The 25,189-nt window shown below is 37.5% G+C and overlaps 1 protein-coding gene across 20 annotated transcripts in view; it reads left to right on the top strand.

Annotated features, from left to right (window-relative positions):
* Positions 1 to 1,586: 1,586 nt before the first annotated feature.
* Positions 1,587 to 25,189, top strand: part of Pcm1 (pericentriolar material 1) — a 97,848-nt gene continuing 74,245 nt past the window's right edge. For 7 of the 20 annotated variants that reach the window (XM_090354023.1, XM_090354028.1, XM_090354027.1 and 4 more), the window contains exons 1-9: positions 1,748 to 1,983; positions 3,666 to 3,735; positions 10,644 to 10,761; positions 12,680 to 12,925; positions 15,425 to 15,694; positions 16,538 to 16,708; positions 16,893 to 17,009; positions 24,231 to 24,408; positions 24,569 to 24,658. In XM_090354023.1, the coding sequence (XP_090210149.1) occupies positions 10,666 to 10,761; positions 12,680 to 12,925; positions 15,425 to 15,694; positions 16,538 to 16,708; positions 16,893 to 17,009; positions 24,231 to 24,408; positions 24,569 to 24,658 (1,168 nt within the window). In that variant the 5' untranslated portion in view covers positions 1,748 to 1,983; positions 3,666 to 3,735; positions 10,644 to 10,665. Of the gene's footprint in view, positions 1,603 to 1,747; positions 1,984 to 3,665; positions 3,736 to 10,643; positions 10,762 to 12,679; positions 12,926 to 15,424; positions 15,695 to 16,537; positions 16,709 to 16,892; positions 17,010 to 24,230; positions 24,409 to 24,568; positions 24,659 to 25,189 lie in introns of those variants that run through there. The other 13 variants (XM_090354033.1, XM_090354041.1, XM_090354038.1 and 10 more) reach the window with 5 other exon arrangements.

The raw sequence follows: 25,189 nt of genomic DNA on the forward strand, positions 1-25,189 counted from the left end.
TATATGCTAGTGCCTGGCAAAGATTTTTCCTTTAAGTTCTATCACCATCTACAGGCTAAAACTAGGTATTACATAATTTTAAAAATATCTAGTATCAAGAAAAATGGACTCTGCAAGATGTTGGTAACATAAAGTACAAAAGATAGGGTTTTTACTATTAGCTATGCTCATAATCCATATGTAGACAAAGAACATACAAAATAGAGTTAAAAGCTAAAGAATGAAATACAATATACTGTTGTATTACCTGAACACTATCTTGATAAATACAAAGAAACATACATATCTCAGAAACTTAATTCATTAATCAAAATTCAAGTACCTTTATTTTATTCATTATGGTACTACCTAATGCTATACCAGTTAAAACTTGTGCTCTTTGTTGATTTTTTCTTCTGACCTGTAACTAAACATTGCCATTAATTTTAAAATAACCATTTCAGCTACAGTAGGACATTCTAAACTACAATAAACAGGAAATTGGTTAGTGGCTCTGTGTCATGAGCATCTACAGCACTTGTGTGTGTGTGTGTGTGTGTGTGTGTGTTGTCACACACACCGAGGCTTGAACTCAGGGTCTGGGTGTCAACTCTTAGCCTTTTCAGTCCAAGGCCCTTTTGCTTACAATACAGAATTTACATCACATCCTATTTCAATAAACATGAGCTCTTCAAAGCAGAGGCTATCTTTTTCTTAGCTTTGTAACTTACCAATATTAGAAATATTCTATAAAGTATAATGAATGTATAATATCAATGAGCATTATAACACCAAACCTGAATGCAATACGAAATTGCTGCACAAGGTTTATGTATTCAAACGATGTTCTGAGCTACAGCTGTTCTACTTTGTTTTAAAGTTTCTGTTGATGATTGAGGGGAGCTATTTGATGTTGTTGGAACCCAGAAGTCCACTCTCCAATTCGTAGCCTTATTTTGAATTAAAACAAATTCTTATCCCACAATGATAAGCTGCCTAAACATGGTGTACAACTGCACACAACGGAAACCGACAGGTGCTTGGCAGACTGTAGGCCTTGTCACTTGAATCCTCCATGGTTTATAAAAAGCGATGACCTCAGTTTGCTAACCTTTAGAAGACTACGTAAAAGGGGAAATCAGAGACTACAAGTTGTGAGGAGAAAATTTCCTCGAGATCAAGTTCTGATTAAAATCATGTGTTTCTCGTAAGGAAAAAATTGGGACATCAGATCCAAGGTGGCACTAATTAGTAGCAATACTTATAAATTCATACTAGCTATACATGTGTGGATTTATCTCCTGCGTTAACTTCAGAAGGCCCAACTAGATTGCACAGGCCCTTTTGTTTCCTTCCAAGAGTGGCAGGAACGTGGGTGCGGAGGGACTAAAAATGCTGTGTGACCCTTCCCCATTCCTTCCGGCACCTTCCGGAGTTGGCTCCCCCAGGGACCCAGAGGGTCAACCCACTTCCGCTCAGGCCTAGAGTGGCCCGGGGCGCGCAGCACTGTGGGATTTGTAGTCCCGGCCTTCTGCACGAGATGGTGGGGGGGGGTGGGTGAGAGCGTCGACTAAATCGGGTGGAGCGGGCATTCTGGGATACAGTCTCGGGTTGTTGGATGAAGTAAGTCGGCTCCCTCAGACAGCCGCGGGTCACGTGATTGCAGCCTAGCGCGCAATGCGGCTCGAGCCGCCGGGACGGGTTCTCTGCCGCGCGCAGGCCGTTGTCAAGGAAACGGCGCACGTCCCGCCGCGCGTTGCCCCCCTCTGCGGTTCCCCCTCCCCTCTTCTCCCACCACGATGAGGTCCTAAGATGGCGCTGGCTGCGGCGGTTGGCGCCGAGCAGCCGAGGTAGGGAAGGCGGCCATTGGGCTCCAGGCCGTCAGCAGGGAAGTTGTGGGCCTCCCTGCTGCGCCGTCTGAGGAAGAACTGCCGCCGGTGGCGGGTTCTGGGGGCCTGCCCACCACTGCTTGGGCCTCGGCCGGGGGAGCTGCTTCGTTTACAGGTAAAGCCTGCGCGTCGCCGGTCCCTGGCAACCGAGGACAGCGCGTCCTGGGCGGATGGGCGGCCAGACGACAGGCCCGGGACGCGCGATCCCCACCGGGCTTGGCCGGGGCCCACGCCCCCTCCGAGGCTCCTGGGTCTTCGTGCTGCCAGCCTTTGGCCCCCAGGGCTGACCGGGCCGACGGACGCCATCTCCGGGGCGAGCACCCGGGCCGCGTCGGCGACTGCGGAAGCCCCCCGTGGCCTCCCCGCCTCCCGAGGGGAGGGCGGGGAAGACGCCCCGCCATTGCCCCTGCCGCGCGGTGGAAGCCGAGCCCCCCCTGCTGTGAGGTGGGGCCCACGGTCGAGTTCCTAAAGACATAGGCCTGGGCGGCCGGTGGCCCCGTGACCGCGCTCCGTCCCACCCCACCCTCCACATTCCACTCCGCTCCACACCGGGTGCCGGAGGCCGGGGCGGAGGGGAGGCCGGGCCGCGCGCCGTGCTGAGGGCGCCGGCCTCTGCCGCCTCCCCGGCCCGGCGGTGGGCGTTCCTGGCGGGGTGTGTGCCTCGGAAAGACTTAACTTCAGAGGTCTCCCCACGCCCCCTCCCGCCATCCGCTCTCCGGGCCTCACTGCACGTCCCGTCCGATCGCACCGAGCCCCCAGAAGCCGACGGGGATTTGCTGCTTATTTTGCAAGCCCTGGTGCTGGGGATTTTGCGGGAGATGGTCTTGCGCCTTAGGCCCTGCCGGGACGCTAAGTAGAGCGAACTTTTCATTCCCGGGTCCACCCTTCTGGAGCTCGCCTTATCCACATACATACCTATGTGCGTGCAATATATGTTCATATACATATATATTTAATATACGTACATACATACACACATACTTATGTACGCATGGATTCGTATGTGCATCTCCATGTGTATGCATATGTACAGGTGTGTGTACATGTATGTGTGTACATATATCTGTATATATCGATATACATACAGTTATATGTACACACATTTTTATCCATCCATCCAATCCGTCCATCTGTTCATCTGTCTGTCCTGTCTGGTTTTGAAGTACGTGTAGTTATGAGTAGTTATGAGCTACCGGTAGCAGACCGTGTTTTGGCGCTGAAAGAAGCGGGCTTTCTGGCCGCCCCTACCACCTCCACCCCTTAACCGTCGATCAGACTCCGCCTTCTGGTCTTCTCTGGTTACCCCAGTGGGTGTTGTAGAGCGTCGGTTGCACCTGCTCCGTTTCTTTCTTTCCCTATCACCTTCCTGGTGAGAGCTACTGGATGCCATTAATATAGACTTTTTAAACTAAAGGTACACTTTTTAAACGTGTCAAGATTATTTTATTAAGAGGCAACTAGCATTTAAATAGGCACCTTTTTTTTTTAAAAAAATGAGTTTTTGAATAGTTTGTGTGACAGGAAGTTAAAAAGACTTGATCAGTTTCGAGAATAAATTTGCCCACAGTCTTTAATGATAATGATAATTAGATGCTAAATGATTATTTTAGTGTTTGGTGGGATCTTAGAAGAGTTGGTTTCCAAAATAAGGTAATTTGAACTGAAAATGTTGATACATTTTTTTTTCTTTTATTGACATCCTAACATTTCAAGCCACAAATGTGGTTTGTTGTTCTATAATTCCTAATGTAAAAATTTGCCCGAGTTGTTTATTGTTGTGTTTTATTTTTTAATAAGCAGACAACAGCTTTGAAGAGTGGACAGGAAAGGTGCTGTTTCTGAGCTACAAAAACTAGCATCTGAAGAGGTAATTTGATGTGGTTATATATTCCTTTGCATTATACTTGAAGAACTGTAATATTTTATGGTGGACAACACTTATTCAAAAATAAGTATATGATGGAGTGTTCACTTAGTAAAGTTTCTGGGTTTGCTGCTGCCTTTTCTCTGCTGCTCTGCTTTTCAGCATGCCATTTGTGTCTCACTGAAAGAGCCAATGCTATTGCTAGTAGTTACTAGAATGGTGTATGTGGTATCTTTTGAAATTTGTCTTCAGAGTTTTTTCAGTGTGGTGTGTGAATTTGTCATGTGATAATTGTTCATATAACCTATCATTCTAAATCCATTTAATCTCAAGTTATCTCCTTACAATTCTGTTAGTTAACTTTACCTTTTATTTATAAACTTACTTGATTTTTAAGTTATGCCTATTTCCTTCCTTCCTTCCTTCCTTCCTTCCTTCCTTCCTTCCTTCCTTCCTTCTTTCTTTCTCCAGTATCAGGCTTGCGCTCAGGGCCTGAGCACCGTCCTTGTGCTTTCTCAAAGCTAGAGCTCCACTTGAGCCACAGCACCACTTCCTGCTTTTTCTGTGTATATGGTACTGAGGAATTGAACCTGGGTCATCGTGCATGCTAGGCAAGCACTCTACCATAGGCCAAACTCCCGACCCCTTGACATTCTTTTAATTGTCTAAAATTACTGTGAACATTAAGATTTGTGCATTGCCAAGGGTTAAGTTATTAAGTCAGTACTGAAGAATTTTAACTCACTGAGACAAAGTAATTGGTATGGGCAATTTACAAAGTGAATGGCTAAAGAATAGGAATTAAAAGTTTTGTTTAAAACTGTTTTAGAGGTGGGCACACGGTGGCTCATGCCTGTAATCCTTTCTACTCAGGAGGTTGAGATCTGAGGATCACATTCAAAGCCAGCTCGGGCAATACAAAGCCAAAACTGAGAGATTCTTATCTCCAATAAATTTCTAGAAAATGGGAAGTAGGGCTGTGGCTCAAGGGTAGGGCAGTAGCCTTGAGCTGAAGAGCTCAGGGACAGCTCCTAGGCCCAGAGTTCAAGCCCCATGACCTTCCCCCCTTAAAAAAAAAAAAAGTGTTTTAGAAATTTTCAATCTTTTTTCTAAAGAAAAAAATTCTGGAGTATATCCCTATAGTACAGGCATTTGGGAACATAAGGCCAGCATGGGCTACCAAGCAAGTTTGGCTACCTGGCAAGATTCTGTTTCAACAAGAACAAATGGGGAGGGAGAACACGTGAGGAAGGAAAAAGAGAAGGAAGGAGAAAAAAAGTTTAAATTCCATTTTCAAAACTCAATATATTCTTGTTTTGTATTTTATTTTATTTATTTTTTATTGTAATTAGTAAAAGGGTTACATGATATTTGCCAGATGGAAGGTGCATTAATTCACATACATTGATACCCTTTCACATGTCTTGGTACCCATTACCCTCCCCCTCTTGTTTTGTATTTTAAAAAACAACACAGAAACTGGTAGCATTGCTAAATGGTAGAGCAGCAGCTGTAATTGAAAAAGTGATTTAAAAATACTCAAGTGAAAGCTTGAAGTCTTGAGTTACAAGCCCTAGCACCAACCAGAAAAAGAAAGACAAAACAAAAATGACAAAAAAAATGCTAATGGTTCAAGTCTGTGATCCTTGCTACACAGGAAGCTGAAGTCTGAGGATTAAATTGCAAAGTCAGCTTGGGCAGAAAAGTCAGAGAGACTCTCAAATTAACCAGTAAAATGATGAACTAGGTATGTGGCTTAAGTGATAGAATGCCATCTCTGAGAGGGGAAAAGCCAAGAGTTGCCTTTACTTTAAAAACTAGTGTTAATACCTCCCCCTTCCTCTCAAAACAGCAACAACAAAAACCCCCAGATTTATAAACTTTTATGCAGAATGACTGAAATGAAACTATAATGGAAAATACAAATGGTAGTTCCCAATTCTAGTGCATTTTGTTTATGATTTTCTGGAAAACTAAAAATAAGAAAAATAAGGTGGCATTGTCCAGAAAGAAATGTATTCTACTTGACTTATGTAACTGTAACTCTAGAGCTTGAGTGGTGTTGGGATCAAACACAGGACCTCAGTTATATTAGGCTAGACGTTTACAACCTTTACAAGTGAGCTATATCCCAGCCCTGAATACTTTCGTTTGTTTCTTTGTTTTTTGCCAGTCCTGGGCTTGAGCTCAGGGCCTGAGCACTGTCCTTGGATTTTCTTAAGGTTAGAGCTCTACCACTTGAGTCTGAGCACCACTTCCAGATATTTTTCTTTGTACGTGGTACCAAGGAATCGAACCTAGGTCTTGCATTCCAGGCAACACTTTACCACTAGGCCAAACTACAGGCCCCTTAAGGAAATTCTTTTTATAGCCACTGCAAATAGCTTAAAATTGCTATACTTATATTTTCATTTTGTATTTCTAGAGTTAATGTAATGAACTGCTGTTAGTGGCTCATAGGTAATCAAGAGTATGAGATGAGGATCACAATTTGAAGCCAGCCCCAGCAAAAAAATCTTCTAAGACTCCAATCTCCAATTAAACACCAAAAAACTGAAAATTGAGCTCTAGTTCAAAGAGTAGAGCACTAGCTTTGAGTGAAAAAGCTCAGAGACAACTCCCAGGGCATGAGTTCATGCCCCAGGACTGACAGTAAAAAAATAAAAATAAAGGATAAGGAAGCCTGTTGAAAATAGCTAATGAAAATCATAGCGTATGTTTGAATATCGTAGAGTGTACATAAGAATGTTTAAAGTGCAAAATATGTATTTTGTCCCTTTTCAGTTACCCTTTACTGTCATGTACCACACCAATTCTCTTATTAGCTCCAACTTAATTTCATTGTCTCTGCTTTTATCCAAGTCCGCAGAGCTATCCTTAGTCATTCTGTACTCTATATTATCTCAGTGTCATATCAACCTTTTTTATTTGTCCATGATGGGGCTTGAACTCAGGGCCTGGGTGCTGTCACTGAACTCTTTTTGCTCAAAGCCAGGACTCTGCCACTGTGAGTCACCGTGCCTTTTCTGGTTTTTGAATTGTTAATTGGAAATAAAGAGTCTCACAGGGACATTTCTGCACAGGCTAGCTTTGACCCTCAATCCTCAGATCTCACCCTTGTGAATAGTTAGGATTACAGGTGTGAGCCACCGTTGCTCAGGGCATCTCAGCCTTTTAAAAAGAATTTTTGTTAGTAAGATTGAGTGTACCCTAAGTACTTCTGACCCAACATTTCTAAAACTGAATTCATCATCTTCTTCTTTCAGTGACTGAACTTGTCCTTTTAAAAGTACTTTGATCGAGAAGTAATGCACCCACTACCAGACAAATGTAACTGTAACTGCTCTATACATTGTCCCAGTAATAAAATACAATAAAAAAATAAAAATAAAAACTTTGAGTGTACCATATACCCAGTTGTTCAAGGTAGAAACTTTTAGGACTCATCTTTTCACTCGTTCATCTCCTAAATTATAATAGCCACAAAGAGCTATCATCTCTGTCCCAAATGTTTTACTTAAATTGATTAATTGATTTTTTTCTGTGTATACATTCTTAATCTTTGCATTATTGGAAGTCCTTCTGTACATCTAAATACTAGTTATTAGTTATATACAATTAGACAGATATTATATTCATTCATTAGTTATATACAATTTACAGAGATACTATATTCATTCATTAGTTATATACAATTTACAGAGATACTACATTCATTCATTAGTTATATACAATTTACAGAGATACTACATTCATTCATTACTAGGACTTGAACTCAGCCTGGTGTATATTTGGTTTCTTGCTCACAGGTATGGCACTCTACCTCTTGACCACATCTATAGCCTAGCTTTTTAATGATTATTTTTAGAGCTGAAGTCTTAAGGACTTTTCTTCTGGGTTGAAACTTTGATCCTCTGATTCTTTGCCTACTTGGTAGCTAGGATTACAGGCATGAGCCCAGTGTGGGAACCTACATTTTTTTCCCTGAAAACTTTATTTTGCTAGCCTCAGTTATACAAGAGGGTTTCATTTTAACATCCATTTATGTGTACAGTTCATCTTGATCAGTCACATCCTTTTGTTGTCTCCTTCCTCCTCTTTCTCAAAACGGTCTCAACTTTCCTTGTTCCATTTTCAGGTTTGTATATAAAGAGTTTAGGCTATTTTTAACTCTCTTTTCCTCTCTCCCACTAGTCTGCTGTCCTCCTCCTAGTACTTGTACTCCAGACAAGACATGTTTGAACTTCTTAATGTTTATTTTTGTTAATATACAGGTTAATTGTAAAAGGAATCTTCATCATGATGCTGAGATCCAATGTTTTTGGATTGTGTGTGTGTGTGTGTGTGTGTGTGTGTGTGCATGTGCACTAAATTTATTAAGATGTTTTTAAATGTATTAAGATGTATTTAAATGTTCTATTTACTTTTTTTTTTTTTTTTTTTTTGCCAGTCCTGGGCTTGAGCTCCACCACTTGAGCCTCAGCACCACTTCTGGCTTTTTTTTTCCTATGTGTGTGGTACCGAGGACTCTACCAGTAGGCCAAACTCCCAGCCCCTGTTCATTTATTTACTTATTTATTTACTTTTATTTTTTATTTTTTTCCCTATTTACTTTTAACCTTATTTTGGTGTTGGGCAAGTCAACTTTTCTCTATTTGAAGAGAATTAATTTATGAACATCATGAATAAACTAGGGCATTTATTTTCAGGCACTGGTGGCTCATGCCTATAATCCTAGCTACTCAGGGGGCTGTGATCTGAGGATCACGGTTCAAAGCCAGCCCAAGCACTAAAGTCTGTGAGACTTTATCTTCAATTAAACAACAGAAAACTGTAAGTGGAGGTATTGCTCAAGTGGTAGAGTGCTAGCTTTGAGCTGAAGAGCTCAGGGACAGTGCCCAGGCCCAGAGTTCAAGCCTCACAATTGACCAAAAAAAAAATAAACTAGGGCATTTATTGTTTACTAATTAACTCATATGTTACAAATGTTGTGAATATAACTATGTGATGTAATCTATACAGAATTGGGATGCTCTTGTACTATGAAACAAACAGCTATTAAAGTTATTTTTCTGTGGTTGATAAATGAGTTGAATCTCAATTGAGCATGTGGTTGTAATTCTAGCTACTGGGAAGGCAGCAATAGGGAAAATTGTGGTTTGAGGCAAGCCTGTACAGTTTTGTGAGACCCTGTTTCATTAGGTTAAAAGGGCCACATTGTTTATGCTTTTCATCCCAGCTTTGGCTTTGTAGAATGTGTCTGGTAGTGCTCCCTCTTACCCTGCTATTTCATGAAGAAGTTAGGGGAGCACTATTAGTGTTTGTTCCGTTTGTGCCATTACTGGGGCAGATTGAACTCAGGGTGTGGGTGCTGTCCCTTAGATTTTTTTTTTTTTGCTCAAAGCTGGCACTCTAATACTTGACCCGTTATTACACTTGGCTCTACTTGGAGATGTGAGGCTCATACTTACCCTGTTGGGCTGGCTTCAAACTGATCTTTTCTTTTGGTTAATTAGACTTAAAGGTTTGTCAGTCTTATTTGTAAATTTTTTTCTGTAAAGTATTTTTAACCTCATTTATAAAATATTTTTTAACTATTGCAGTCTTAGATTTTATTGGATTTATTTTATTGGAGTGGATTGGGGGGAGTTGCCAGTCCTGGGTCTTGAATATCAAAACCCGGCGCTGTCCCTGATCTATTTTGGTCAAGGCTCACTACCACTTGAGGCACAGCTCTGCTTCTTTCTTTTAGGTGGTTAATGGGAGATAAGAGACTTAAGAACTTTTCCTGCAGGACTGGCTTCAACCCACTGTCCTCAGATCTCAGCCTTCTAGGATTTACAGGCAAGAGCCACCAGCACCTGGCTCACTTTACCCATCTTAATGTTTTTTGTTTTTTGATCACTTTACTTACTATTCTGATGGTAGTCTTTTTTTTTTTTCTTTTTGCCAGTCCTGGGACTTGAACTCAGGTGGACTTCGGCATTGTCCTTGAGCTTTCTCAAGGCTAGTCCACTACCACTTGAGCCACAGCACCATTTCTTTCTTTTTCTGTAAATGTGCTACCGAGGAATCAAACCTAGGGTTTTGTGCATGCTAGGCCATGCTCCTGGCCTGATGGTATTTTTTTTTTTTTTTAAGCCAAACTCTTTTGTTTGGTGTAGAACAATTCTAACCTTTTCAGATTTAGATTGTTGGCACAAAAGAAATGTTCATTATCTTGAGGTATCACTTTTTTTCTAAAGTTTACAATCAAAGACACTTTGTTTTCTAAGAGAAATTTTTGGTCTATTAGTAATGTTGTTTTCCTACCTCATTACCTTTTAGGTTTGCATTATGTTAACTTAAATAACATAATCTTTTTTTAGTGGGTCATGGGGCTTGAACTTGGCCTGGGTGCTGTCCTTGAGCTCTTCAGCTCAAGGATATCACCCTACCCTTGAGACAAGCCCCACTTCCCATTTTCTAATGGTTAATTGGAGATAAGAGTCTCAGGTTCTTTTGTGCTCTGGGTGGCTTTGAACCTTGATCCTCAGATATCAGCCTCCTGAGTAGCTAGGATTACAGGTGTGAGCCACCGTGCCTGGCAGTAACATAATCTTAACAGTATATAGACTTGTATACATTGTGGATAGAGATTTTCTTTTCAGTTATTCTAGCTATATAATATATCTTTAGCAAGTAAACCAATTGTGATGTGTTCTTGACAATAGCTCTTTTTATTTCTTAAAATTAGTGTTTCATAAAGTTTTTTTTTTATGTATTAAACTAAGTTTGGATTCTGTGAACATAGCTCAGCAGAGGATGTTTGCCTAGCATGTGTAGGGCCTTGCATTAATCATCAGTGTCTACATAAGTAAATAAATCATTTTTTAAATCAGGAAAAAAGTTAAGTCTTTATCATTTTTCAGATAATTATTTTTGAGAGCCAGTATGGCCACAGGAGGAGGTCCTTTTGAAGAAAGTATGAATGATCAAGATTTACCCAGCTGGAGCAGTGAGTGTGTTGATGATCGACTTAACAACATGGTATGCTATCTTACTGTAGATGGTGTGTTGTTGACCAGTAATGTTAAAATGCACCTTTAATCAAGTTTAACTCACTGAAACAATGTAAATATTACTGGAACTATATTAAAAATTCTGGAGTATTTATTACTAATTACTATTATTTGGTTATAGATAATTAGATCAACTTGAATTTGCTTAGGTGAAAAAGAATGTAAGGTTTTTTTATGGAGTCTGTTGTAAAGGAAGGAAGAAGAAAGTTGTCAGAATTATTTTTTCATTATTGTGTTTCTATTACCCTTGTGTTTCCTTCACTTTTGTCTTCACAAACCATCTTCTAGTTCATGTGGTATACTCTGGCTGTGTTCTAAATTAGAATACAGATTTAGAATGTGTTTAGGATGTATTCTAAATTCTAAAAATTTTAGTTATAGTTAAAATTATCTACTGATTTGCCTTTTAATTCCAAGTTGAAAATTTTAAATATGGTTATCCCAATTTAGATATGTATTTTCCAGACATCTATGGCCTACAAAGGATGGGGTAAGCAGTATTAAAAGTTAGTAGAAACATGACTTGGGATAAAATGACAGTAAAAAGTCAGGTATTATTATAGGAAAGATAATCATAATGATTTTTTTTTTTTGGTCATGGGGCTTGAACTCTGGCCTGGGCACTGTCACTGAGCTGTTCAGCTCAAGGCTACTGCCCTACCCCTGGGCCTGGGTGCTGTCCCTGAGCTCTTCAGCTCAGGCCTACTGCCCTACCCTTGAATCACAGCCCCACTTCCTGTTTTCTAGTGATTAATTTGGAGATAAGAGTTTCTGGGCTTTGTATTGCCTGGACTGGCTTTGAACTGTAGTGTGCAGATCTCAGCCTCCTGAGTAGCTAAGGTTATAGGCATGAGCCCAGTATGGTTTTTATTTTAGCACTAACTAAATGTCTTCCAATGTGAATATGTTAGAACTTAATCTAAAGCCAGCCCTAGACAGAAACTCAGTCTTACCTGATGATTAGAGCAGTATCCTGTCTAATTCCTCTATAATCGGTGAAGTAGCAATAAAAATATTACAATATGTCTAAATTGATCATTGGTTGCAATTTTGGGATTTATTTTGGCCAATGACCTATAATAAGTATTTTTTTTTTTGGCTAGTCCTGTGCTTAAACTCAGGGCCTGAGCATTGTCCTTGGGGTTTCTCAAGACCTAGTGTTCAACCACTTGAGCCATAGCATCATTTCCAGCTTTTTCTATGTACGTGGTACTGAGGAGTCAAGCCTGGGTCATTGTGCATGCTAGGCACGCACTCTACCACGAAGCCACACTCTATCCCAGTAATTAGGTTTTTGAAGGATAAAGTGAGATACAGTAATAACATGAGATAAACCTTAAGGGGAAGAAAAGAAAAAAAAATAGCTTCACAGTACATTAAAAACAGCAGTCACAAATCTGATTTTGGTGCCTAGTTTATTGTATATATATGGTTATTTGTGTACTTGAAAATGGGAAGGCAAGGGAAAAACAAGATGAGTGGGAGGGGTGAAAACATGGAAAGAAGTAACAGTGTTACTTCATCCCAACAATAAAATAAAATTAAAAAAAAAAAAGAATCTGGAGGAGGAAAAAGAAGCATACTATAATAAAATATTGTACTGTCAAAATATATCCATAATGCACTCAGTAATTGATTTATATAATTTTAACCCTTCTGTACATTATGTTTACAATTAATTTCTTAAAAATAAAAAAAGGATAAAGTTAGAATGGACACGAGAGGAAAATAAGTTGGTAGAAATAAATGTCTTGGGGAAAGAATGTCTATATCAAAAAGTGTAATTCAATTTTAAGGCTTATCAAATTTTTTTAAGTGTACAAAATTTTTTTCCTGATTTGATAGAGGCCAGATTAACTTTTGCTTTTGCCTTTCCTTTTTTAAAGGATTGGGGTTGCCAACAGAAGAAGGCAAATAGATCATCAGAAAAGAATAAGAAAAAGTTTGGTGTAGAAAGTGATAAAAGGGTAACTAATGATATTTCTCCGGAGTCATCACCAGGAGTTGGAAGGCGAAGAACAAAGACTCCACATACGTTTCCACACAGTAGATATATGACTCAGATGTCTGTCCCAGAGCAGGCAGAATTAGAGAAACTTAAACAGCGGATAAATTTCAGTGATTTAGATCAGGTTTGTGAATTATTTTCTTTCTTTTTTTTTGGCCAGTCATGGGGTTTGAATTCAGGGACTGGGCACTGTTCCTGAGCTTCTTTTGTGTAAGGGTAGTACTACCACTTGAACCACAGCACCACTTCCAGCTTTTTCTGTTTATATGGCACTGAGTAATCAAACCCAGGCCTTCATGCATGCTAGGCAAACACTAAGCCACATTCCTAGCCCTGGTTTGTGAATTATTTTAAAAATAAAGTTATGACTGTGGGGAAATACTTGAAATGGGTTATTTTGTTTTAAGAATATGAGAATGAGTCTGTAATCCTAGCTACTTAGGAAGCTGAAATCTGAGGATCATGGTTCAAAGCCAGCCTTGGTAGAAAAGTTGGTGAGACTCTTATTTCCAGTTAACCACCAGAAAAACAGCAGTGGCACTGTGGCTCAAAGTGATAGAATGCTAGTCTTGAATGAAAGAGCTCAGGTTCAGTATCCAGGCCCTGAGTTCAAGGCCTACTACCGAGAAAAAGAAAAGGTGGAGGTGGGGAAATGTCAGTGGAGGAGAAAAAAATCAATGGGAAGAGTAGAGAAAAAAGGTTCAAGGGATTTTATATACATATGTATACCCCAACTGCATACCACACAATTAAACTCACCAAACACTGTTTGAAACGGGAGAGAGGAAGAAAAGAAAATACAGAAGTGAATTTGTTTTAAGAGTATTGTGTGTATAATTCTCTTATACTGCAAATGTATGTTAACTTTAAAAGTAAAAGAATAAAAGACAAAAATTAAATGACATCTTGTACAAACTATTCAGAGCTAATTTTTTTTTTTTTTTTTTTGCCAGAGTAGGGGCTTGAACTCAGGTCCTGGGCACTGTCAGACACTTTTTGTTCAAGGCTAGCGCTCTACCACTTGAGCCACAGCACCACATCTGACTTTTGTGTATATGTGGTACCAAGGAATCGAACCCTGGGCTTTGTGCATGCTAGGCGAGCATTCTACCACTAGGCTATGCTCCTGGCCCCAGAGCTAATTTTTAAATGAGCTCTGAATATAAACTTTATTAAGTATCATCAGTTTTGGTAAAAAACCTTGCTTTTGAATTTGATTTTTAAATGTTTCCTGTAAAAGTGAATCTTGGGGTTTTCTTTCCTTCCCTTCTCCTTTATCAAGCAGTGTTTGGTGGGTTTAATCTATATTTGTGTGTGGTGTGTAGTCTAGGTATACATATGTATATAACATCCTTTGAACCTTTTTACACTTCAGTGTTTCCTTTCTCTTCTCCTTTTCCCATTTCGGGGGCTCAGTTAGTAGAGCACTAGCCAGTGAGCAAAACCATCAGTCCCAGTTTGAATCAGACCAAAAGATAAAAAGCCCGTCTTACGGAAAGTGGTTACTAGGAAAGGATGTGGGAGAAATGACAAAGTCAGGACAAAAAGGACACTAAATCATGGTCAGAATGGTGTAATTTTCAAGAGGTTGTTAAGCATCGTGATTTTACAAGATGTGTTGAAACAGAGTATGGAAGTGCTAAAGCAAAGAAACGATCAATGTTTGAGGGAATGCAATCATTCATTACCCTAATTTGATCATTAGGCTTTCTGCATGTGTATTTAATTATATTGTGACCCATAAAGAAGTACAAACATGTTTTAGTAAAAGGAAATTTTAATACATGTGGAAAGAGTTTTAATCAGTGATCGTACTGTGTCTTGAAGAGTCGTTTGTAGTGTACAACTTTCTGGATTTGGTATTGCTAATTAACAAATTAGTTTATTATAAAAGTAAATATTGCATGCTATTAACTGAATAAAATTAAGCTTACTATAAATATTGGTAAGTGTAGTATATGTTGGATTATCTAAATTTAGAATAAAACATTTGTATTTATAACCACTGAAAGCAAATAGAAGTAATAGTGAACTCTTGGTCAGTAATTTACTGATGCATCTCTAGTTTGCAGAAGCAAATAGGTTCCCAAACATGGTAGATTTAAGTCTGATGATGTAAATGACTATTCTAATTATGGAATACTTTACTAGTTTATAAAACTGATAGTTTTATTCCCTAAATTTATAGGGCTTGTGATTGATGCCAGGGCCTTAAACTTGCTAAGCAAACTATCTATGAGCCTTATCCCCATCCTTAAAGTACCTTTTCAAATAGTGCTTCATATAGTAGACAACTCTGTGTTCATGAGCATATTAGCATTAATTTCTTGAGCTTAGAGCCTGTGAGAATTCTGTAAGCAAATAACAGCAGTATCAGTTGCAGATTTGATTAGTCTTAGTATGTAACTTGTTCATAGTCATCAAATGAATTGTTTTAGCAAAATGTAGTGATTAAAGAATGCTGATTGTTTTCATTCTTTTAGTAAAACACTTCTATAAATCTGAAGCTCTGAAATATTTTTGAATATACCTCAGTATATCTGATAGTGCAACTAAGAACATTGAGTTTTTTCACATTTGTTAAAAGATTAATGTTAGATTTGCTTTTTTTGTGTGTGTGTAGAGAAGCATTGGAAGTGATTCTCAAGGTAGAGCAACAGCTGCCAACAACAAACGTCAGCTTAGTGAAAACCGAAAGCCCTTCAACTTTTTACCTATGCAGATTAATACTAACAAGAGCAAAGATACTACTGCAGGTCTTCAAAAAAGAGATATGGTTGGATCAGCTCAATGTAAAAAGTTGTTTGCATCTGCTCTAAGTAATGACCTTTTACAAAATTGTCATGTATCAGAAGAAGATGGGAGAGGTGAGCCTGCAATGGAAAGCAGTCAGGTAATGTGTTTTTTTGTTGTTGTTGTTGTTGTTTTTTTTTGCTTATTTTTACAAATTTCAAATGTTAAAGCTTTAAAATGTATGTTTTTACTTACCAAATACTGCATTGTTAATTTCTAGTGAAAAGTTTTTGGTAGTACTGGAGTTTGATTGCAGGGCTTCAAATTTATTTGAGGTGCCTGTTCACTTGGTGCTTTTTAGGCTCCCAGCTCTGCCTTTTAAGATTGTTATAAGTTAAAAAAATTTAAGTAATTGTACAAGGGAGCTTCTATTAGATATTTTTGTATATTAGAAACATTTTTTTCTTGGGGCCGGGAGTTTGGCCTAGGGGTAGAATGCTTGCCTAGCATGCACGAAGACCTGGGTTCGATTCCTAGGTTAACATACATAGAAAAAGCCAGAAGTGATGCTGTGCCTCAAGTGGCAGAGTGCTACCCTTTTGGAAAAAGCCCAAGGACAGTGCTCAGGCCCTGAGTTCAAGCCCCAGGATTGGCACAAAAACAAAGAAAACATTTTTTCATATTTTTTATTAGCATCAATTGTACAAGTGGGTTTCATTTGACATATCCATTTATGTATACATAGTGTAGTGTAATTAGATTAGATTCACCACTTCCATCACTTTCTCTCAGCTCCACAGTCTTTCCAAATAAATTTCAGTAAGTTTTATTGTTCCATTTTCACATAAATAATAATTACTAAATTAATTTTTAAGTTGGTGGTGATTGAAATTTTTAGTGTTGTTCTGTTCTGGTTAAAGTTTGTTTTGCTTGTGCATCTTGTATATATACATTTATATGATGAAGCTACTTGTTTTTATTCTTTTTAACACTTGCCTTATAGATTGTAAGTAGGCTTGTTCAAATTCGTGACTATATTACTAAGGCTAGTTCTATGCGAGAAGACCTTGTGGAAAAAAATGAAAGATCTGCTAATGTTGAGCGCCTTACTCATCTAATAAATCACCTTAAAGAACAAGAAAAGTCATACATGAAATTTCTCCAAAAAATCCTTGTAAGTTTTGGACCTTTTAAGTAATATATCAAGTTATGTTTAAAATATATCAGTATATATACATTAATGATATTCTGATGCTACTCCCGAGGAATTAATATATTTTAAAAGCTTGTGACATCCATTATAACATTTTATTGCCCTTTTTAATAGTTGTATGATTTGTACCACTAAAATATTTCAGGCTAGAGAAAATGAGGAGGAGGATGTTCGGACTATAGACTCAGCTGTGGGATCTGGTTCTGTAGCTGAGAGCACATCGCTAAACATAGATGTGCAGTCTGAGGCTTCAGATACCACGGTAAGCGGCATTTTGGTAACTAAAGCACTGGAAATGAAGTTTTAAACGTTCCTCCATTTTTCAAGATGATATCTTAATAGACATTCTTTAATAAAAAATGTATTCTGGGGAAGAAACCCTCAAGTTGTTAATGCTGTATACATTTCTTAAACATGGAGGTTTAAAACTTTAATATACTAGAATTAAAAATACAGTGATTGCATTGAATATTTAGTCATTTCAGAACTTTTATCTTTTAGAAACTTTGTCTAGTTTCATTTAGCACAATTGTCCTAATTTTAAAAAACATTAGGAAAGGTAAAATTTATTGTGGCTATAAGGGCTGTTAGTAATCAGTAATAATACTAATGACTACTAAACATGTAGTCAACTCGAGAGCTCCATGTTCATTTGCCACAGAGGACAAATTTTATTATATTACAATTTTTCCTTTTTTAGATTGTAATAACAAATATCAAAAAGTTGAAATAATGACAAGTAAATAGGTCTGGGATAGCATTTTTACATTGTTATTTTCTTTTTTTTTTTTTTTTTGCCAGTCCTGGGCTTGAGCCCAGGGCCTGAGCACTGTCCTTGGACTTTCTCAAGGCTAGAGCTCTACCACTTGAGCCTCAGCACCACTTCCAGCTTTTTTTCTATGTATGTGGTACCAAGGAATCGAACCTGGGTCTTCATGCATGCTAGGCAAGCACTTTAACCACTAGGCCAAACTCCCGGCCCCATTGTTATTTTCTTTAAGAAAAATAAGAAATGTGTAATTTCTGACTGACATGAAATTTATAAAAGTACGTCCTTTGGCAAAAGTAATTTTTAAAGCTTTTAGTGGAGGTTTGTAGATTAGACTTTGTTAATACATGTTAGTGTTTCAAAAATTACTGTTTTTAATCATTTATTTTAACAGATATGCCTATAATCATGCCTTAGTAAGCTTTAGATGACTTTTCTTTTGAAAGGATAACCATATATATCTCTTCATTGTTGAGGTATGTTCCAAAATGCTACTCAGCATTAGGAAACTGAGGGTTTGTTTCCTTTATTATTGACCTGAATAGTTTCTTATCTGTCTCTTTTGTCTTCGCTGCCCTTTCTAATTTAAGTAGGAAATTTCAAAATTTTTTTTTACCTTATTATACCAGGAAACACTCAGAAGGGATTAATCAAAACAGTTGTTGAAAATGGGATTCTGCTGTAGAGACATAGGTTCTGTTTACAGTGGTATTGGGAATACTTTTTTTTTTTTTAACCTATTAGTAAAATTGGAAAGGGCAGTGTGGGTAAAGGAATTTGTTGGGAAGGTGTAGGAAATGATATAATGGAATTGTAATTTATCTGTAAGTCTAAAGTATATACCATGATGAGAATTACTTTCATAGTAACAAAATAGTGTTGTTATGAAAATTTATTAATATGTATCAGAATTAATGTTTAAAGTATGTTTTAGCAGTTTTATATATCTTAGAAGTTGTTGATTTAATTACAATAAGCAAAAGATTGGTATAATAAAACATAGTCTTACTAAATTTATTACCACTTGGGAATGGGGTAGAAAGATGGGCCAAGAATTTTTTGTATTTACAAGGCTGGCTTAGTGTTAAGCAGGATGTGGCCTAGTGGTATCGTACTTGCCTAGCACAAAGCCCTGGGTTTTATTCCTTGGTGCCATATACATAAAAAAGCCGAAGTGCTGTGGCTCAAGTGGCAGAGCACTAGATAGCCTTGAGCAAAAAGTGTCTAAGGATGATGCCCAGGCCCTGAGTTCAGGACTGGAAAAAAAATAAAAAGAAAAGAAATACATGTAATACATATATATTAGCATATATAATATATAATATATGTTAATATATGTGTGTGTGTATATATATGTATGTACATGTATATAATTTATATATAATACAAGAGACATCTTATAGCCATGCATTGAGGACAAACTAGGGAATTCAGCTTCACAAGAACAGGTTTCAGACGTTGAAGTTACTACAAGTCCAAAATTGAAAAGTTACAGACCTCCTCAGAATGACAGGGGATTAAAACCGAATAGGAATATAACCAAAAAAGTGGATTTCTCTTAAAGGTATACTTCACAATATTAATTTTGGAAGTGTCTAAATGAGTACCTCTTTTTTTCATATTCTTTATTGCTTTTCTATTTTAGCTATTAGCCTTAAGTATAACTTAGTAGTATTAACCTCATTAATCACACTAATTTATATTAATAAATTGCTGTCTCTTCATATTTCTATTTCTTTCTGCTGTTATATTTACCTTTCCATAGATTATTATATATGGTATCTGATTTTAATTAATAAAGAATTTTAAATGTAAATACCATTTTTACTATTAAAACCTCAAAATATACATCACACTCGAACTTATTAGTTATTTTGGCCTTTTATATCAGATGCTTGTGCTTGCTCATTACTTTGATACTTGAATTTTTGCCTTCCTGTGTCATCCATGAAACAAAAGGAAAGCAGAATAAACTATTAGCTTTCCTTTATAAAAGAAATGCTGGTCCAGGAGCTTAGCCTAGTGGTATAGTGCTTGCATAGCATGCATGAAGCCATGGGCTCAATTCCTCGGTACCACATACTTAGAAAAAGCTGGCTGTAACCTTGAGCAAAAAAGTGTCCAAGGACAGTGTCCAGGCCCAGAGTTCAATCCCCAGGACCTGCCAAAAAAAAAAAAAAAAAAAAAAGAAAAAGAAAGAAATGCTTTTGTTTTTTAAGTAGTTGTACAAAAGAGTTGCCATGTAACAAAGCAGTTTATGAATGTATGTCTTCATCAGTGTTACCTTTTCAATATTCTCACCCATATATCTTTCAACCCACCTTATTTTTTTTTATTTGTGTCTGTGTTACTGTTGGAACTCATTTCCATTGTTTAGAGAAATACTTATTATACTTTTTTTTTTTTTTTGTCCTGGGGCTTGAATTTAGGGCCTGAGTACCGTCCTTGAGCTTTCTCAAGGCTAGAGCTCTGCCATTTGAGCTACAGCACCACTTCTGGCTTTTTCTATGTATGTGATACCGAGGAATCAAACTCTGGTCTTCCTGCATTCTGTAGGCAAGCACTTTACCAACTAGGCCAAACTCCTAACCCCTATATTTTCTTTTTATGACAAATATTTACCTCTAGATATTTTGACTGTTGTTTGCTTTGTTTTGTCTTTCTGGACAAGAATTTGAAGACAAGGTTTAATAATCTGCTGCATACATATTTAATTAAACGTTAAGTGAAAGTTTTCCTAGTAAAGTAACTTGATTATTTTTAAAGCTAGTGACATTTGAAAGGAAGAAAATTCTAGGTTACTAATGATATCCTTTAGAATTTTTTTGTCCTCTTTTAAATTTTGTTTCTAGTTAACAGCTTGTATATCGTAGTTTCTACCACTTTTCTTCCTCCCTCCTTAAAGAGTTAAATTTTTGCTTTTTTGCTTTTAAGTTTTTTTGGAGAAGTATTATTATTTTTTTCCCTATTGGTCATCGGGCTTGAACTCTGGGCCTGGGTGCTGTCCCTGAGCTCTTCAGCTCAAGGTTACCACCCTACCCCTTGAGCCACAGTGGTTTTCTAGTGGTTAATTGGAGATAAGAGTTTCATGTTCTTTAGTGCCTGGGCTGGCTTTGAACCACAGATCTGTGGCTGGATCCACAGATCTCAGCCTCCTGAGTTGCTAGGATTACAGGCGTGAGCCACTGCACCTGACAAGAAGAATTGTTACTAATGAGTATTATTCTTTCTTGAACTTTTTGGAGTTTATTACATTCTGACTTATTGTACTTTTGAGTTTTAAGATTATCCTGGTTTATAGTTTTAGGACTCAGTTCATAAAATGATTTTCTCAGGAAAAAATGTTTTTCAACAACTTGATTTTATTTTGTCTGCCATAACGGGTCTGCCATTCTCATGAAATGATTGATATCTAGCTTTACCTACAAAGATACATTCTATCTTAGTGACTTTTTTTTTTTTGCCAGTCCTGGGGCTTGAACTCAGAGCCTGGGCACTGTCCTTGGGCCTTCTCAAGGCTAATGCACTTACCACTTGAGCCACAGCACCACTTCCAGTTTTTTTCTGTGTGTGTAGTACTGAGGAATCAAACCAGAGTTCCATGCATGGTAGGCATGAACTCTTTTTCAAGGCTAGCTCTAGCATTTGAGCCATAGCATCACTTTCGTTTTTTTCTGTGTATGTCGTACTGAGGAATCAAACCAGGGCTTCATGCATGGTAGGCATGCACTCTACCTCTAGGCCACATTCCTGGCCCCTTAGTGAATATTTTATGGACAAACATTATATGATTTTACCAAAGAGAAAAAAATAATTTTACCAAAGAGGCCTTAGAGAAATACCATAGTTGTATTATTTTTGGTATTATTTATTTATTTTTTGCCAGTCCTGGGGCATGAACTTAGTGCCTGAGCACTGTCCTTGGGTTTTTTCCTGAGTCTAGTACCACTTGAGCCACAGCACCACTTCTGGCTTTTTTTCTATGTATGTGGTATCGAGGAATCGAACCTGGGTCTTCGTTCATGCTAGGCAAGTACTCTACCGCTTGACCAAACTCCTGGCCCTTTTCGTATTATTTTAATCTTTTCTATTTTTTACCTTTTTTTTTTTTTTTTTTTTTTGCCAGTCCTGGGCTTGGGCTCAGGGCCTGAGCACTGTCCCTAGATTTTCTCAAGGCTAGGGCTCTACCACATGAGCCACAGCACCACTAGGCCAAACTCCCGGCCCTAATCTTTTCTATTTTATGTGAGTTAATTGTGCTTCTTCAGAGATTATATGTTGCATTTCGTATTTGGAACCTAAGCACTTAATTTTGAGGCAGACAGTATGATGATAAGAACGCTAGAGATTTAGAATCCTGACTTTGTCTAATTAGGACACTGGCTAAAATAAAACTTTATTTTCTGTGGGCTTTCAGTTTCTACATGAAAAGAAAATTGGAATATATATATTGTCAGAAGCTGTAAACATAAATTTGTATCTGAAAAATTACTAGAGAAGCTCCATTTTAGAGGAGGAAATGAAGACATTTCCTGAGATTTTAGTTTTATATATGTACAGCTTAGGATTTCATGCCTGAGTATGTTTGAAGGATATTTGTAGTCTAGACTTTCCAATCACTGTCTTTTTGTTATATTCCTATACTTTTTTTTTTTTGAACTTTCAATGTGGGATGTGTTTGTGCATACATGCATGCCTATGCATGGGGGGGGCTGTACATTCTTGTTTCTTTTTTAAATTTAAGGCTGGCACTCTACCATGTAAACCATACTTGCACTTCCAGCTCTTTTACTAGTTAATTGGAGAGTAGCATCTTGGGACTTTTCTTCCCAGGCTGGCTTTGATTTTGGATCTTCAGATCTCAGCCTTGTAGCAGTTAGGATTACAGGTGGGAAGCACTGGTGCTTGACTCTAATTACTGTCATTTTTAGTTGTTTCATTTTCCCTTTCTATTGGGTCACAGTCTACCTTCTCCTTAGCTCAGCTTTTCCAGATAGATCAGGCTAGAATGTTTATATGGATGTAGAAATAACAATAAAACTTCCACTAAACTTCCTATTTCATCCTAACTTTTTCTCTAAATATCTGTGATGTGTTTTTTGTTGCTGTTGTCTTACTAATTTTTTTTCTTTAATTCCAAATCAGAATGTAAAATGTTGTCATGGTTACTTTACCTTATTCACAGTATGGGTGAGTTCTTGGGGAACTTGGGAAATTAAGAGGCTTTACTTTTCCATAGTAAAGGATGTCCCCCAGAAAGAAACTTCTTTAGATCCATCTGTTTTCTCCATAATATCTAGAAATCAAATGTTCATAGGGAATGCAAATATGTACACTTTTACTTTCAAGTGAAATTATTGAACTTTTTATACCCAAATTAATTTTAGGGGAAAATCATTTAACTCAACTCCAAATAGTTGTTAACAATGCAAAACTTAAAATTGACAAGAAAGAGAAAGTTTTATGTAAACAGGTAAAAATTATAGGATGTTTAAATTTTTAATGGTAGTGATGAAAAATGCCATTATGGTAAATATTTCATGGATAATTGGGCTTAGAATTTATTGAATTCATGTTGTATTTAAATTACTATTTTTGTTTGGCCTTTTTTCTTCTTGAACTTCATTTTAAATAAATTAAAAATAATTATTCAGAATACAATCTTTTTGTTTGATTTTTTTTGTTGTTATTGTTGAACTCATGGCCCTCTTGCATACTATGGAAGTACTATATCTTTGAGGATCCCCTTAACTCTGCCCACTTATTGGTAATTTCTTATAGTGGTGTTTTATGCCTGTGTAGTGTTACTTTTATACAGAATGATAGTAGCATCCTAGGGGAATTTGGAAGTACTTCTGTGTCCTTACAGATAGTTGAGTAAGCACAATTTAAGAAAAGCAGTGACATATAATTCAAAATGTAAAATTTTCTACTTATATACCTAGTAATGGGAGGCAAACAAAAAGCCTTTTTATGTAAACTTATCAAACAAAATGCATGTCTAAAATTCATTTCCTTTGTTAGATGTTAGTGGGTTTGTTTATATTCTGAGATTCTTTTTTGTAATTTTCCTTTGTTTATATTCTGAGATTCCTTTTTGTAGTTTTCCTCATTTTGAAAGTTTTCTTAGTCGATTTTTTTTTTTTTTTTTTTTTTGGGTGGGCTTGAACTCACCCTGGGCGCTGTCCCTGAGCTCTTCAGCTCAAGGCTATCACCTTACCCTTGAGCCAAGCACCACTTCCTGTTTTCTAATTAGTAGAGATAAGAGTCACAGGTCCTTTTGTGCCCAGGTTAGCTTTGAACCTTGATCCTCAGATCTCAGCCTCTTGAGTAGCTAGGATTACAGGTATGAGCTTCCATGCCAACTTTAATTGATCTTTTTTTTAAAGCATAGCTCAGTATAATTTACTTCTATTGTTCTATGGGACATGAATCTCATTCTTTTGTATGTGCTGTAGATAGCTTTTTTTGCTTTGATTTTCAGTCTTCTGAGATTCTTTTTATCTTCATAATAAGTCATTGCTTATGATCTTTTACTGTGAAATTACCAAACTAACGTGGTAGGTTGTCTTTGTCATTATTCTATACTTTTTTTTGTCTACTAAAACTGTATCTCCAGTTTTATATATAATAATACATATATGTGTATACCTCGCTATTGGCAAGTAAAATAGGATTTTGATAGATATAAATATTATTGGTTTTATTTTCCAGGCTAGAGATCCCCAACAGGAGCCTATTGAAGAGATAGAAAATTTGAAGAAACAACATGATTTATTAAAAAGAATGTTACAACAACAAGAACAACTTCGAGCTCTGCAGGGGCGACAAGCTGCTCTTCTAGCTCTGCAACATAAAGCAGAGCAAGCTATAGCGGTGATGGATGATTCTGGTATGTTACAGCCTTAGGATATTGTTTTTATACGAAGGCTCCATAAATAATAATACTGCAGATTTGAATGCTGTTATTATATAATCAGATCATGATTGTTTGCTAGTTTAGAAAACTATGTGAGGCTTACTCTGTCCTGTGCTTTTCTCTGGTTATGCAGAAAAAGTTGCAGGGACATCTGCTGGCCTTCATACTGTACCGTGCAGACAGACAGCTCGCTCTCCTTTTCTTCAGAGAGTACCCTTGAGAGGTAAAAAGGAGGCTGTAGTTCTGATTTTGTACCTTGTAATGATAGGGTTCTTGATGCTTTTTTTTCCTTCCTTCTCTTACCTCTTCCTTCCCTCCATCCACTCCTCCCTCCCTCCCTCACTTCTTTTCTTCCCTTCCCTCCCTCCCTCCTCCCCCACTCTCTCTTTCTTTCTATATTTAGCTAGTATTATCATTTTTTGTTTCCTTCCAAAGAAACTTTTAAGGAAGTTTGGTTTGATGGTATACACATGTAACCCTAGGATTCAGGAGCCTTAGGCTTAAGGAAGAGAATTGAGAATTAGAAGCATCTTGGGATACGTGACAGGTTCCTGTCTCCAAAAGGAGCATAGAGAACTTTTAGTGATTTAGTTTAGTCATAGAGTAGTACTTTTGTAAGGCTTTGGGTTCATTCCAAGCACCAAGAAAAGTAAAAATTAAAAAACAAAAGAAAAACGTCTTTAAGTGAGGAAATGATTAAATGTGTAGAGCATCTATTAATATTTATTTGTATCCAATTTTTATACTAATGATT

Source organism: Megascapheus bottae, chromosome 20, assembly GCF_031878675.1.
Source record: "Megascapheus bottae isolate mThoBot1 chromosome 20, mThoBot2.hap1, whole genome shotgun sequence".
NCBI classification, from domain to species: domain Eukaryota; kingdom Metazoa; phylum Chordata; class Mammalia; order Rodentia; family Geomyidae; genus Megascapheus; species Megascapheus bottae.